The 12996-nt window shown below is 34.3% G+C and overlaps 1 protein-coding gene across 1 annotated transcript; it reads right to left on the bottom strand.

Moving 5' to 3' along the window:
• Positions 1 to 455: 455 nt before the first annotated feature.
• Positions 456 to 3239, bottom strand: LOC104094282 (F-box protein At5g39250). The gene is made up of 2 exons (XM_009600185.4): positions 3078 to 3239; positions 456 to 1791 (listed from the first exon to the last, which is right to left on the bottom strand). The coding sequence occupies exon 2, from the start codon at positions 1544 to 1546 to the stop codon at positions 794 to 796; it is 753 nt and encodes a 250-aa protein (XP_009598480.1). The 5' UTR covers positions 1547 to 1791; positions 3078 to 3239; the 3' UTR covers positions 456 to 793.
• Between the last annotated feature and the right edge of the window lie 9757 nt (positions 3240 to 12996).

The raw sequence follows: 12996 nt of genomic DNA, 5'->3' as shown, positions 1-12996 counted from the left end.
CAAGGTTTTGAAGGAATTTTCTTTTTACCTGACTGTACCCTTCCTTTAAAAGCCGTCGCACTGCCAAACTTCATGGTATGAAGGAAAAACAGTAGTCTTAAACAACTCTTTCTTCCGTGTACAAATAGTTTGCCGTATCTGAGTCAGTCCCCACCAACATACCATTGCTCTTTTCCGCCATATTGTAGACTAATGAACAAACTTGAATCAATTGTTCAGTAATTAGCCAAACTTACAGTAGAATTTACAGCAGACGGTCTTGGCCGCGGGGGGGGGAGACATACCAGCTGGCGCACAAAACTATAAATAGTGGCCAGTGGATCAGACACAATTAACAATTTAACATCTAAAGGATATATTTCCTTGGCATGTGGTGCTAAATGGTTTTATACAACCGCAAAGGGGCAAAGCACATTCAAGCATATTACCAATTGCGAAAGCATAACAGATTCTGATACTCCGTATGATGCCACTTAATTCAAAAGCAAGAACTAGTCATACATTTAAAAGATCTTCATCAGCGAAGAGAGAAAAAGATGAACAGGTTTTGCTGCAGAAGTCATAGACAACCAATACATGAAATGATACTAGAGTATCTTATTCTGAATTCTTCCTGCGATAAAACTATAAACTGTACTTCCAGAAAAAAATAACTTTAAATTGGACTTGGCATAGTGCACAACTTAAATGGTAGTCCACTCTAGCAGCATAACTATGTACAAGTTTTTAGCCAAAGTGGACATACTCCAACTACGTGACTGGCCACCTGATATAGATCTAAAGGCCACTGAGCTTACTTCCAGTCCAACATGTCTAGAAGCCACAGGACTTCGTCTTCAGAATTGGCAGCATCACAGAAATCCATCTCAATCCCAAAAACATCTAGTGCCCCCTCATTATTATGGTCCATGAAAAGCAAAGATATCCATGCCCGAACACCCGATACAAACAAGCAAATAGGAGAGGAGAAGTCAAGATAATCAAAAGCTAAAGCCCGATATGCTGTTCGATCAATATAATCAAAAAGGGATTTCTTTATAATGCATGCAACTTTATTGGTATCTTTGCGTCCAACAAGCACAGAGACACTGACCGTCTGGCACAAAGGAATCGTAAATCTTGGTTCCACAGGTAGAGTCATCTTGTATTCAGGCCCTTCCAAGTGGAACCTAAGCACATCGCAGATTCCAGGAGGCGGGATCCAAATTCCCTTCTGAAGAACAGGCCCTGGTACCACATCTGAAAATATTAGTTTCTCTTCAGTCCAAATGTCAATGTAGAACTCCAAGTCATTGAAGGAAAGTCTCGGAGGGAGAACAGTCCTGCGGTACTGCCGTTTATGAAAGTTTTGAAACAGTTTATAGTAGGTTACAGTAGGAGGAGATGTCCGTTTGCAAATTGATGGCCACTTTTTAGAACAGAGACATTTCCAGAAGTAATCATCTCGTGCAATATCTCGCCACTGTTTGCACACTATCATACATGTAGCCAGGTCAGTACCCTCCAGAAACGGGAAAACAGCCTTCAGAATTTCTTCACATGCCATTTTGTGAGCAACAAAAGATCAGCTAGGCAGAGAAACTCTGCTCTTTAGCTCTTTATACCGTTTAATACAAAGGTGTAAACAACAAGAAAACCAGCTGGGGAGAAAATCTGCTTTTTGCTCTTTATAAACTTTATGGTAATCCAAGGAATTGGCTCTCAGGCATCCCAGTTGATGCAAGCAAACTGCATTTCAGAGAACGGATAATCCTTCACCTAGGTAATAGACTTGCAGAAGCATGGAGTTATCTGCATGCAGAGTTTTGAGTTAAAGAAACCGGCTTCCTTATGCAACAATCGAGATTAAATAAATGAAGATACCCTAATATCTATGTATATATTCAGACTAAATCATGCTTAGATGACTTGATATCGTGAATAAGGAGAAGATAATAAAAGTATGGATAAAGCTATAAGGAAATGTTTGGAATCAGAACAGATGAGGTCACTACTACACACAAACATCTCAAACACTTCAGGATTACTGGGGTTCCATTTTACAATGACCAAACATCTAAAACTATTCAAGATTACGGGGTTCCCACTTAATAAATATTTTGAATGAGTAAATAGGAAAAAATACCCAAAACTCGCAATTATATTTCCTCCTATAATGAGATATGCTTGGAAATAAAAGAGACTAGAGGCAAGGATAAATATGCTCTCGGTTAGATGGAAGGAGGGACAAATACATGTACAAGCTACAGCCTTTGCAGTTTGCTTATTGATCTGTACAAAAACATGAAGTCATATAAAGATCATAAACCAGCTTGTACAAGTTTTAAACAAAAAACAGTAAGGTTTTAATCTATATCCAACTAGCTGTCAGCTTTATGGAAACAACAAGGAGATGGGGTGCTGCTTAGAGATCATTATCAGCCGGTGGCGAAGCAAGAAATTTTAACAAGGGATTCCAAAAAATGCAAACTTGCACAGTGAGTGATACACCGAACTATCAAGGGTATTCAACAATTTTCAATACACTTAGCTCCGGCACTGCTATCAGTGACACAGATCGATATCCTAGAAATACTTGAATAGAAAAGGATGCCCCTTTTTGTAAAAAACGGATTTTAAGAAAATACCCAAAAAGGAAACGTCCTAGCAAGCGGTAAAAGGAAAAGGACAAAGCACTCGAATCCAGAAACGTGTAAAACAAAGTAACTCCAACAACCCACCCCAAAAAATGTTCAATTTTTCGCATTTTTAAGGCTGGAACAAACGAACAAGTGTAATTTCTGGATAAAAAGAGGAAAAACAAAACCAATGAAAAAAAATATAAAATAGAAAAGCAGAAACCCTAAATTAAAAAATACGACAAGAACAATAACTACTATGCCTCAATTCCAAACTCCTCAGTCCGTTGTATAAATCCTATCCTCTTTATTCGGCACCTGAATCCTTAATTCGAATATACCCCTAAATTAAAAATATTTGCTTTTTCTGATCTATAATAAATGGGATAATGATCATGAGAAATGAACGTGCTAAATCAAACAATTGAAATTGAGAAGCTAAAATTATCAAATTATTACCTCTTAAACAAAGCAGATTAAGGAGAGAGTACACTCCACGGTAATCGTCGCAGCAATCGAAAGAGGAAAATGATTAGCAGACTTTGATTTTTTTAATAGAGAGAGAGAGAGAGAGAAGAGAGAAAGAGAGAGAGGAGAGAGAAACAGAGACTGCTAATAGATTTGTTTGGATGTGTCGACAAGAAAAACACCGTGTACCGTTTGGATAGGCTCTGTGGTCCCATCCCTTTTAGATTGTAGCAATCCAACTGTGCTGGACAATGCAACATTCTAATACAGTATGCTGCTGATGCATAGGATCATATCCAGCTTCTACCGTACTTGATCTAATGACGTCCAACGACGCCGTTTCTCTACGTCCTGCTTTTAACCACTATTCCTTCCGTTTTAACTTAGATAATTTCTTTATTACTCCGCTCCAAAAACAATGACACATTTTTTATTTATAAATAATTTAACTTTACTTTTTATTTTATCTATTTAATCTTAATGAGAAGTTTTTATAGTTATATAAATATCATGGCCTCACAAAATTTTTGTCCTTAAACTTTTAGGACCATATATTTCAAAAGTATTCTTTTTTTCTTTTTTAAACTTGTGTTAAGTCAAATTACATTATCTAAATTGAAATGGAGGGAGTATTATTAAAAGTGCTTAATGTGGCAGAATGGCCTAAATGGCACATGTATTTGTGCCACTTTGTCATGCCGGTCCCCAAACTTAAAAGTTTGTCAATTGAACACTTACACTCATTCAAACCGTAAATAATAAACGCTTATGACAGGAGGCTGCCAGTGCGTGTAATACAAACGCCTACACGTTGGACGCCACGTTAATAAAATTAGACCACGTAGGCTCCAAGTCACTTATTATGGCCACATAGAAAAATAAAACGGGAAAGGATTATTTACCCCCCAACCCCCCAAAACCCAATTTTTCCCCTCATTTTACAATTACCCGCGTAGTTAGGGCTTAGAAAGTATCGAACAACAGTGAGTCTCTCCTCTCTTCTCCGTCATCGTTGCTGGGATTTTCATCATCGCAGTTGATATCGAAGTTTGTGGGGTAAGTTTCTTCACCTGTTCTTCATATTTTATCTTTATTGATCTTCATTTCTCTCAATATATGGGGTTTTTGCTCTGTTTATGGTTTTTAGGGGAAGGCTGGGTTAGGTCATAATCGTTGTTTAATTTTCCTTAATATATGGGGCTTTTGCTGTGTTTCGTTACATGTTGGAGTAAAAACCCTTTTTAATATAGTGTAATGCATGTAATGACATATTTAGTTATTCCGTTTAGTTTTTTTTTTTTTGTCAAAGCAGAATTTCATCTTAGGTTTATGCATTTTTTTGTGAAGTTTGTTGGGTCTCCTTCTTGTTAGTGGTCCACTATAGTATTTTTGAATATTATAGGATATTGTGGGGACGAAAAAGGAATCTTGGAAGCTTTTTTACTTAAAAATCTATCTTTTTTGTTGGTTTGTTTATGGAGTTGTGTAAAGGTGCAACTTTTGATAACAAATAGTCATTGATAACACTGTTTTTTTTTGTTACTTTGCAGGTATGAGAAGAAAATAGCTTCAAGCCTTGTTAACCTATAAATCCACCACAATGATAATTTTGTATCGGACCCTGACCTAAGGTATGCAAATGGACTACTTTGTCCTCAATTAGCTACAGTTGATGTTGATGAGCTGCATATTATGTTGTTTCACAAGTTTGCTATGGAATTAGGATTTTTAGAAGTTGATTTGTTTGGATGCAAAGTTAACAAAAAGGGTGGTTATTACATCTTAAAAACAGATGTTGATGTGTTAAAGTTTTTTAATACATTGAAAGGTGGTGACTTTGTTGATGTTTGTATTGTCCATAAAATTAGTGATCCTATTCTTGTTGAGGACATTACTAAACTAGACCCCACTATACAAACACATGGGCATGACAGTGGGTTAAATGCTAGGGCTGATGTGTCACCTCCCAACAATGATATAAATAGGACTGAAAATGACAAAGATAAGGGTAAAGGGACAAATATAAATGGAGAGATAGAAGAATCAGATGAAGGTGAATGTAATAACTTCTCATTCTATCATCTTTAAACATCAGAATATGATTTTGATGAGGACTTTGATAATTCTGAAGGGTCTGACTTGTTGTTTGAGATAAATGAGAACATTGAAGAGTGTAGTGATTTGGAAGATGACTTAGCTGAAATTAGACAGTCTAAAATCAACAAAAAGAAGGATGCCCAAGTAAATATAGATGAGATACCATATGGTCCAGTTGGTATAGATTCTGGTTTTGAAGATATGTATAAGAACAAAAGGGGAAAATATGAAGGGAAACTAGGAGGAGATGGCCAGTATTTTGATAGCTCAGATCCAGGTAGTGAGTGTAGTGATGATGAAAGAGAACTTGTTGGCACTAATGAAGTAAGGGGTGCACCATCTAGGAATCCAAGTAGAAAGGTCTACTTTGATATAAATTGCAAAAAAATATTATTTAAACTATATATGATATTTGAGAATGTTGTACAGTTTAGGGAGACATTGCAGACCTATTCTATTAAAAAATGTATGAACCTTAAGTTGAAACCTAATGAGAGGGAAAGGGTTAGGGCAAACTGCACAAAGAAAGGTTGTCCATGACATATCCTTGGCAGCATAGAAGGTAGCACCAGGAATTTTAGGGTGATTACATACTACCCTGTCCACAAATGCTTCAAGAAGACAAGGAACAAGATGTGTAACCCACCATGGATTCCAAAGAACTTCAAAGACAGAATAACTAATGAGCCTCAAATTAAGCTTCATCAAATTCAAGCCTTAATTAGATAAATATATAGTCTGTATGTGAGTAAAACTTCCTGGAGAAGAGCAAAAATGATAGTTATGAAGGAGAATATGGGTGATTACAAGAAAGAATTTGCTATGCTTCATGATTATGCTGAAAAGCTAAAGTCTACTAATCCTGGAACTACTGTAGTGATAAGGATATCTAAAAATGCAGAACCTGGCAAGGAGGTGTTTATGGGCATTTATGTCTATCTTGAAGCATTAAAAACTGGATGGTTAGAAGGGTGCAGAAACATAATTGGCTTTGATGGTGCATTACTAAAGGGAACATGTAAAGGTGAACTGATTTTCTACATTTCCAATGATGGAAATAATCAAATGTACCTTGTGGATAAGGCAGTAGTTGAAAAGGAATCAAAGGATACATGGTCTTGGTTTATCAGATGTCTTAAGCATGATCTAAACTTGACAGAATCTGAAGGAGAAGGGCTGACAGTCATGTCTGATATGCAGAAGGTATAGTTTCTAACACTTTGTCTTTAAAGTGTAATTGTTTTCATTTATGTTAAAGTTATAACAATATAATGTTGTTGATTATAGGGTTTTCATCTAGCCATAACTCAGTTATTGCCAAATGCTGAGATGAGGTAGTGTGCTAGACATATCTGGGCTAATTGGAAGCAAACTTGGCCTGGTGAGGAAAGAAGGAAAAAATTTTGGCAATGTGCAAGAGCTATATTTGAAGTTTACTTTAGCAAGAACTTAGATGAAATGGACCAGCTGGGGGGAGATATTGTTCAAGACTTACTAAAATACAACAAGGAGACATGGTGTAGGGCATACTTCAAAGAATATAGTAAGTGTGATATAGTGGAGAACAACATGTGTGAGATATTCAATAGTTGGATATTGGTAGCTAGGCACAAATCTATCATTACTATGTTAGAGAAAATTAAAATCAAGTGTATGGAGAGGATGAATAGCATGAGAGAGTTTTCTGAAAAATGGGTAGCTGATATATCTCCCATGGCTATGGAAATACTTGGAGAGAATGCTCAAAGGGCAGTCAAATGTGAAGTCAAATTTAATAGTGAAACAGGGTATGAGATCTAGGATGGACCATATAAACCTGTTGTTAACTTTAGGAGGTATTCCTGTACTTGTAGATCATGGTAACTTAAAGGAATTCCATGTGCACATACAATTACAGCAATGCATTATAAGAACTATGAGGTTGAGCCATATGTTGACCATTGGTATAAGAAGGATACCTACCTTAAGGCATACAACAGATTCATTCAACCTTTAACTAATATGAATTTGTGGCCAAAAAGCACACTGCTAGCTATTGAACCACCTGTTATAACCGCAATGCTAGGAAGGCCAAAGAAAAAAAAAGAATAAAAGTTGTTGATGAACCAAAGAAGAAGTTTGGGAAGGATACAAGGATAAGGAGACAAATGAGATGTTCTTTGTGCGAGACTCTTGGACATAACAAGAAAGGATGTCCATCAGCAGTAAGTATTAATGTTCTTTGTGGTCATTATCAGGTGAATGCAATTACTAGTGTTTGTTTTGTTATGTGTATGCAGAGAAACCAAGGGGGAAGGGCTGGAACTAGTTCAGTTGGAGGTGAAACTGCTGAAAATGCTTCATCAACAACATCAGGTGGAAGGGCTGGAACTAGTGAAAATGCATCAGCAGCAACAACTGGAAATGCATCAGTAGCAGCAACTAGATCAGCAACAGCAACTTCAAATATGGAAAGTGGCACCTTCACTCAACCAATCACTGATCCAAGCACACAACAATCAACTAATATTGCTGGAGGTCCAAAAAGGAAGACCAATGAGCCTAGAAGATGTGGTGCAAATGCAGGGTCTAAGAGACCAAAGGCAACAGGATATGGTGTGCTATTTGATTCAAGTAGCACTGTGATACAGAGGATAAATATTTCCACTTAATTACACAATAAACATATATGGCTTACTAGATAATCTCTCACTCACAAACTTTTATCTTTGTGCAGTCTGGAACTACTGACAGAGTAGTACATAATTCTTCTACACTCATAAGTTCTGCCCCTACCAACATTGAACTTAGGTTCAAACCCCATGGGCTAAAGTGGAAGGGTCGAGTTGCTGTTAAACAAAGGCAGCTGCAAGAACAAAGTTACAGAAGGGCAAACTCTGCTACAACCACTCAAGCCACACCAATGACACAATCCACACCAAGAAACCAAGCCACAACAGACATTAATTGAAGTGCTCAGCTGATATTTTAAAGACTAAATCATAGATGTTTTTGTTGACTGCCTGTGGTAGACAATATTTTGTAAAGCTACTTCATTATGTATGTTTTTGTTGACTGCTTATCGTAGACAATATTTTGTAAAGCAACTTCCTTATTTTGGATGTTTTATTAACTGCCTATAACATACCATGATATTAGTAGTTCATGTACTTGTTACCGTAATGGAACCTTTGTCAATATATTCCATGAACAAAATTTTACATCAATACAAAATATGTAGCCTAAACCCAGGAAATAAGAAAGTACACTAACAATCATAAACACATAATATAAGAGCTAACATTAGAACAACTACAACCGCAATTATAATAACAACAACTCTGAATATCGACCTTCCTTGTCTTCTCTGACAATGGCATCGATCACTCTTCTTAATAAGACCCGCAAGAAGAGTCTTGTAGTGTTCTTCCTCAATCACAGGATCAACCCATCGGAAAAAGCCACAACCTTCACCAATTTCATATCTTCTGCAGCCCATGAACCTTCTTCCGGGATTGGTGGGTGTTCGTGACATTTTAAGATCTGCAGCAAGTCCACAATAACACAAAGGTTCCTCCTTCATTTCTAAAGGAGACACGACAATAGCTTATTTCTTGCCGGAGAAGAAGAAAAAAATCGACTTTCAAAAGAAAAGGAGATAGAAAAAATTTATGGGTAATGAAGAATCCCAGCAAATTTTTTTATTTTGCACTGTTGAAGCTAACAAAGAAAGAAGAAGGCATCGGATTTGGATAGAAATCAGCTTCTATAATGTTCAACAATGGAGAATAAGGTAGAAAGATGAAGATGGCTGTTAAATAGGCCACATTATTACCGTTAGGGCTTTTTAAACTACCTTCACGCCCCTTACAGACGTGTGAATAAGCACTAAATCCAAATATGACACATGGGATTAACCACGTAGGATAAGCGTTTATTATTCACGGTTTGAATGAGTGTAAGTGTTCAATTGGCAAACTTCTAAATTTGGGGACCGGCATGACAAAGTAGCTCAAGTATAGGTGCCATTTAAGCCATTCTGCCTAATGTTTTTTCTTGGTTAAGTTTTAACATTATGAATTAAAGGTTCATAATGTTAGTATATGATATGTTCTTGATTATCAATTAAAGTAGTATTACTATAAATAATATGGGTTGGGGTGGGGAGAGAAACAAGAAAGACAAAGATAATACTATGATTTGCAACTCTTCACTATTTTTATCCTTTCTGTAGGCAAAAAGAGTATTCAACTTTTTCTTCTATTAATTCTTCTTACTATTAGAAAACGTTTTTTTGTAAATTTTTCGTACGTCAGAACTCAAAATGGTACTCAATCTCAAAGGAGCATTGCGCTCAAGGAAAATACTGGACATGAAGTAGGAAAATTCTGGACACGAAGTTGGGAAATAAATATCCTGAACTGTTTTGAAATTAAGTTTTGTAGGTCAAAATTTTCAGGACAAAATAAGTATTAGCTAATCCCTAAATAGCAGCCCTAAAAATAGTTATTTGTGCACTTCTACCATCGTCAGTCGGCTATGAAAATACACCCGTCCAGTTGAATACTTAATGTATGACAGGTATATAATAAGTGCAAAATAATTGTAAATTTAGTGAATATTAATATACACACTAGTTATACACTCATTGTGTATAATAATTATACCTTGATAATACACTATATATTGGCTAAAATTCCTAAAAATTAACAACTCGGTTTTTTTTCGTTGTGGCCTTTGTTGGGATGCTGTAGTGTAAATTTCCTATTCTTTTTACCTTTTTACTTTTTGTTTTCCGAAAACATATGTTCTGAATACACTTAAATTTAAAAAGTTGTCACTTATATTGCTTTCATGTTATTTTGAAAATACTAGTTTCTATGACATAATGATTCATTCAATTATTTATGTGAAGCAATACCAAATTTTATTAATGGGATAATTATATATGTTCAGGAAGAAAAGATTGTTTTAAAGAAAATAACATTAAAAAATACAATAATTATTTAAATGTCGATAATCAATGTTACTTTATTATGTTAGCATAATACTTGAGCTCAAAATAATTGAACATCTTCTAAACAAGCAAAAATATTCAATTTAACTAAGGTAGATAATATTATTATGTACGTGTAATTTAAAAATATACAATATGATCATTCACGGTCATTTATGATGTAGTAACTTTTGTTTTGTTCTAATATATATATTTCCACTTCATGTTCATCGAGAAGTACTGTCTGGATCTTTGTCTTTTATATATTTATGTAATTATAAATTGATGTTAAAAATTAATACAGACAAGTTAAAAATATACTACAAATGTACAATAATACAATATTTCTTCGCCCACAAAGGTTAACTGCAAATGTAAACCTTCACCTCTTGCATATTTATACCCTATTAATGATCAACTTCCAGTGTCATTCTCAAAACACATGTAATAACTAAGAAAAAACTGTGAAATAATATCTAATCTAGAGATAAAATAAAGTTTTATTATATATTGTAGTTTATTCATTTAATTTAAAGAAAAAATCAAATATATTTTCATTCAAGAGTTAGAAGATCTAACGATTCTATGATTAAATAAAACTACCAAGATAACCTTTGCAATATTTAGTGATTCAAAATATTTTTTGAAATCGACTAATTATATTGAACCGTATAAAAGCCAACAAACCTACACGCTTGATAAGTTGACCATAAATTCTGAATTAAATATCTAAACAATCAAGAATAGGTAACACATAAATTATGAACGTTATTTTTCTCAGAAAGATCAAAGTAAATATTTACCACGCATTCAGGCCTCCACATAAAAACAAAAAGTTAATTAGCTCTCGAGAAGTTTGCCGAACTTTCTTATCTTCTTCTACCAAAGCTAAAAACTAATAATTCTTAAAAAGTTTATGGTCTAGCATTTGGAATATGGGCTACTTTCATAGTTCACTTCTCATTTTACTGAATCAGATTAAAATTGGGGGAATTTGCAGTCGTACTCTATATTTGTGTCACCTTTTAACCTGTACTCTATTTTTAAAAATTATTGATTTGGTAGCCAGTTGACAAAAAATCCGTAATAATATGACAATTACACCCCTGATAGTATTAGCATTAGCATGCTACTTTGGAGATGCCCTCATTCGCATTAGCATACTGTAAAACAAGCCCTGATAAACGTAGCAGCATGCTAACGTTTGGAGATGACGTTGTTTTACAGTACCAGGGGTTATTCATTAGCATGTGAGATGGTGTAAAACTTCAGCCAATTACAGTAGCAGCTGAAGTTGTTTTACATTGAAACTAAAACTTCATGCTAATGCATGCTGAAGTTATTTATCCTGCAGTCAACAGTTTTGTCATGAGTTTTATCCAAAACTTCAGTCTAAACATGCTGAATTTATTTAGTTCATTTGCTAAAACTTCAGAATAAACATGCTGAAGTTAGTTAGTTCATTTGCTAAAAGTTCAGTTTAAACATGCTGAAGTTATTTAGTTCATTTGCGAAAACTTCACACTAAACATGCTTAAGTTTTTGTCTTGCAATATGTAATTTTCTAATGAGTTTTTGCTAATGCATGCTGAAGTTATTTAATTTATTTGCTAAAACTTCAGACTAAACATGCTTAAGTTATTTAGTTCATTTGCTAAAACTTCAGACTAAACATGCTGAAGTTATTTAGTTCATTTGCTAAAATTTCAGACTAAACATGCTGAAGTTATTTAGTTCATTTGCGAAAATTTCACACTAAACATGCTTAAGTTTTTGTCTTGCAATATGTAATTTTCTAATGAGTTATTGCTAATGCATGCTGAAGTTATTTAGTTCATTTACTAAAATTTCAGACTAAACGTGCTTAAGTTATTTAGTTCATTTGCTAAAACTTCAGACTTATCATGCTTAAGTTATTTAGTTCATTTACTAAAACTTCAGACTAAACATGCTTAAGTTATTTAGTTCATTTGCTAAAACTTCATGCCAAAAATATACTGAAGTGTTGTCCTGCAATCTACAGTTTTGTCAATAGTCTTGAAGGGCAAAATTATCTTTTTAAAATGCTTTTAACAAAAAAATAGGTACGGATGCAAACGGAAAAACAAAACGGGTATAAGTTATAAAGGGGCAACCAAATAGGGCGCCCCATGCAATTTTTACTTAAAATTGTGAGTTTGTTTCAATAAAAAAAGGAAAGGTGTATCAAGTTATCTAAACCAATATGGTCATTCTCTCATATCTAAAAAGTTGAAATATACCAACTACTTGAAACTTGGTAACCCCAACTACTTTGGATTTGCACCTTGCAATTGTATTTGTTTCTTTTAGGTTTTTGGGTTTAATATTTACTTGAACTCCAAAAATTAAGAAGTACGATACAAAAATAACTAAAAATAAGAAGTTAATTCATTCGGATGAGCTTATTTTAAGCATTAGTCATAAATTATGAATTCTAGCTTTTGGCTTGTTTTTATCATTTTAGCTTAAAAACAAGTGATTAAAAGATCATTTTTACTTTAACCAAACACTACAAAATAGCTTAAAAACTATTTTGACTTAAAAATATTTAAAATAAGTCAATCCAAACAGGCTAATAGTGATTGTTTTACTTTTACTTTCTACAACAAAATAGCTCAGGTCGCTATACACGTTAATGCCTACTATACGTAAGAATTGTGTTTACCGTAAGTCTGCTTTTGCTGCTTTTATTTTTTATTCTAGTATACTCAATTCTATAGAAATTTTATCTTTTCCCGATTAAATGTGTACTTTTCATTTTTAAAATTTGGAAGCAAAATATTACTACCAACAAACAAAAATTAATTAAAGAAAACC

The sequence above is a fragment of the Nicotiana tomentosiformis genome, chromosome 2 (assembly GCF_000390325.3).
Source record: "Nicotiana tomentosiformis chromosome 2, ASM39032v3, whole genome shotgun sequence".
NCBI lineage: Eukaryota > Viridiplantae > Streptophyta > Magnoliopsida > Solanales > Solanaceae > Nicotiana > Nicotiana tomentosiformis.
This window is presented reverse-complemented; position numbering and strand designations above follow the sequence as displayed.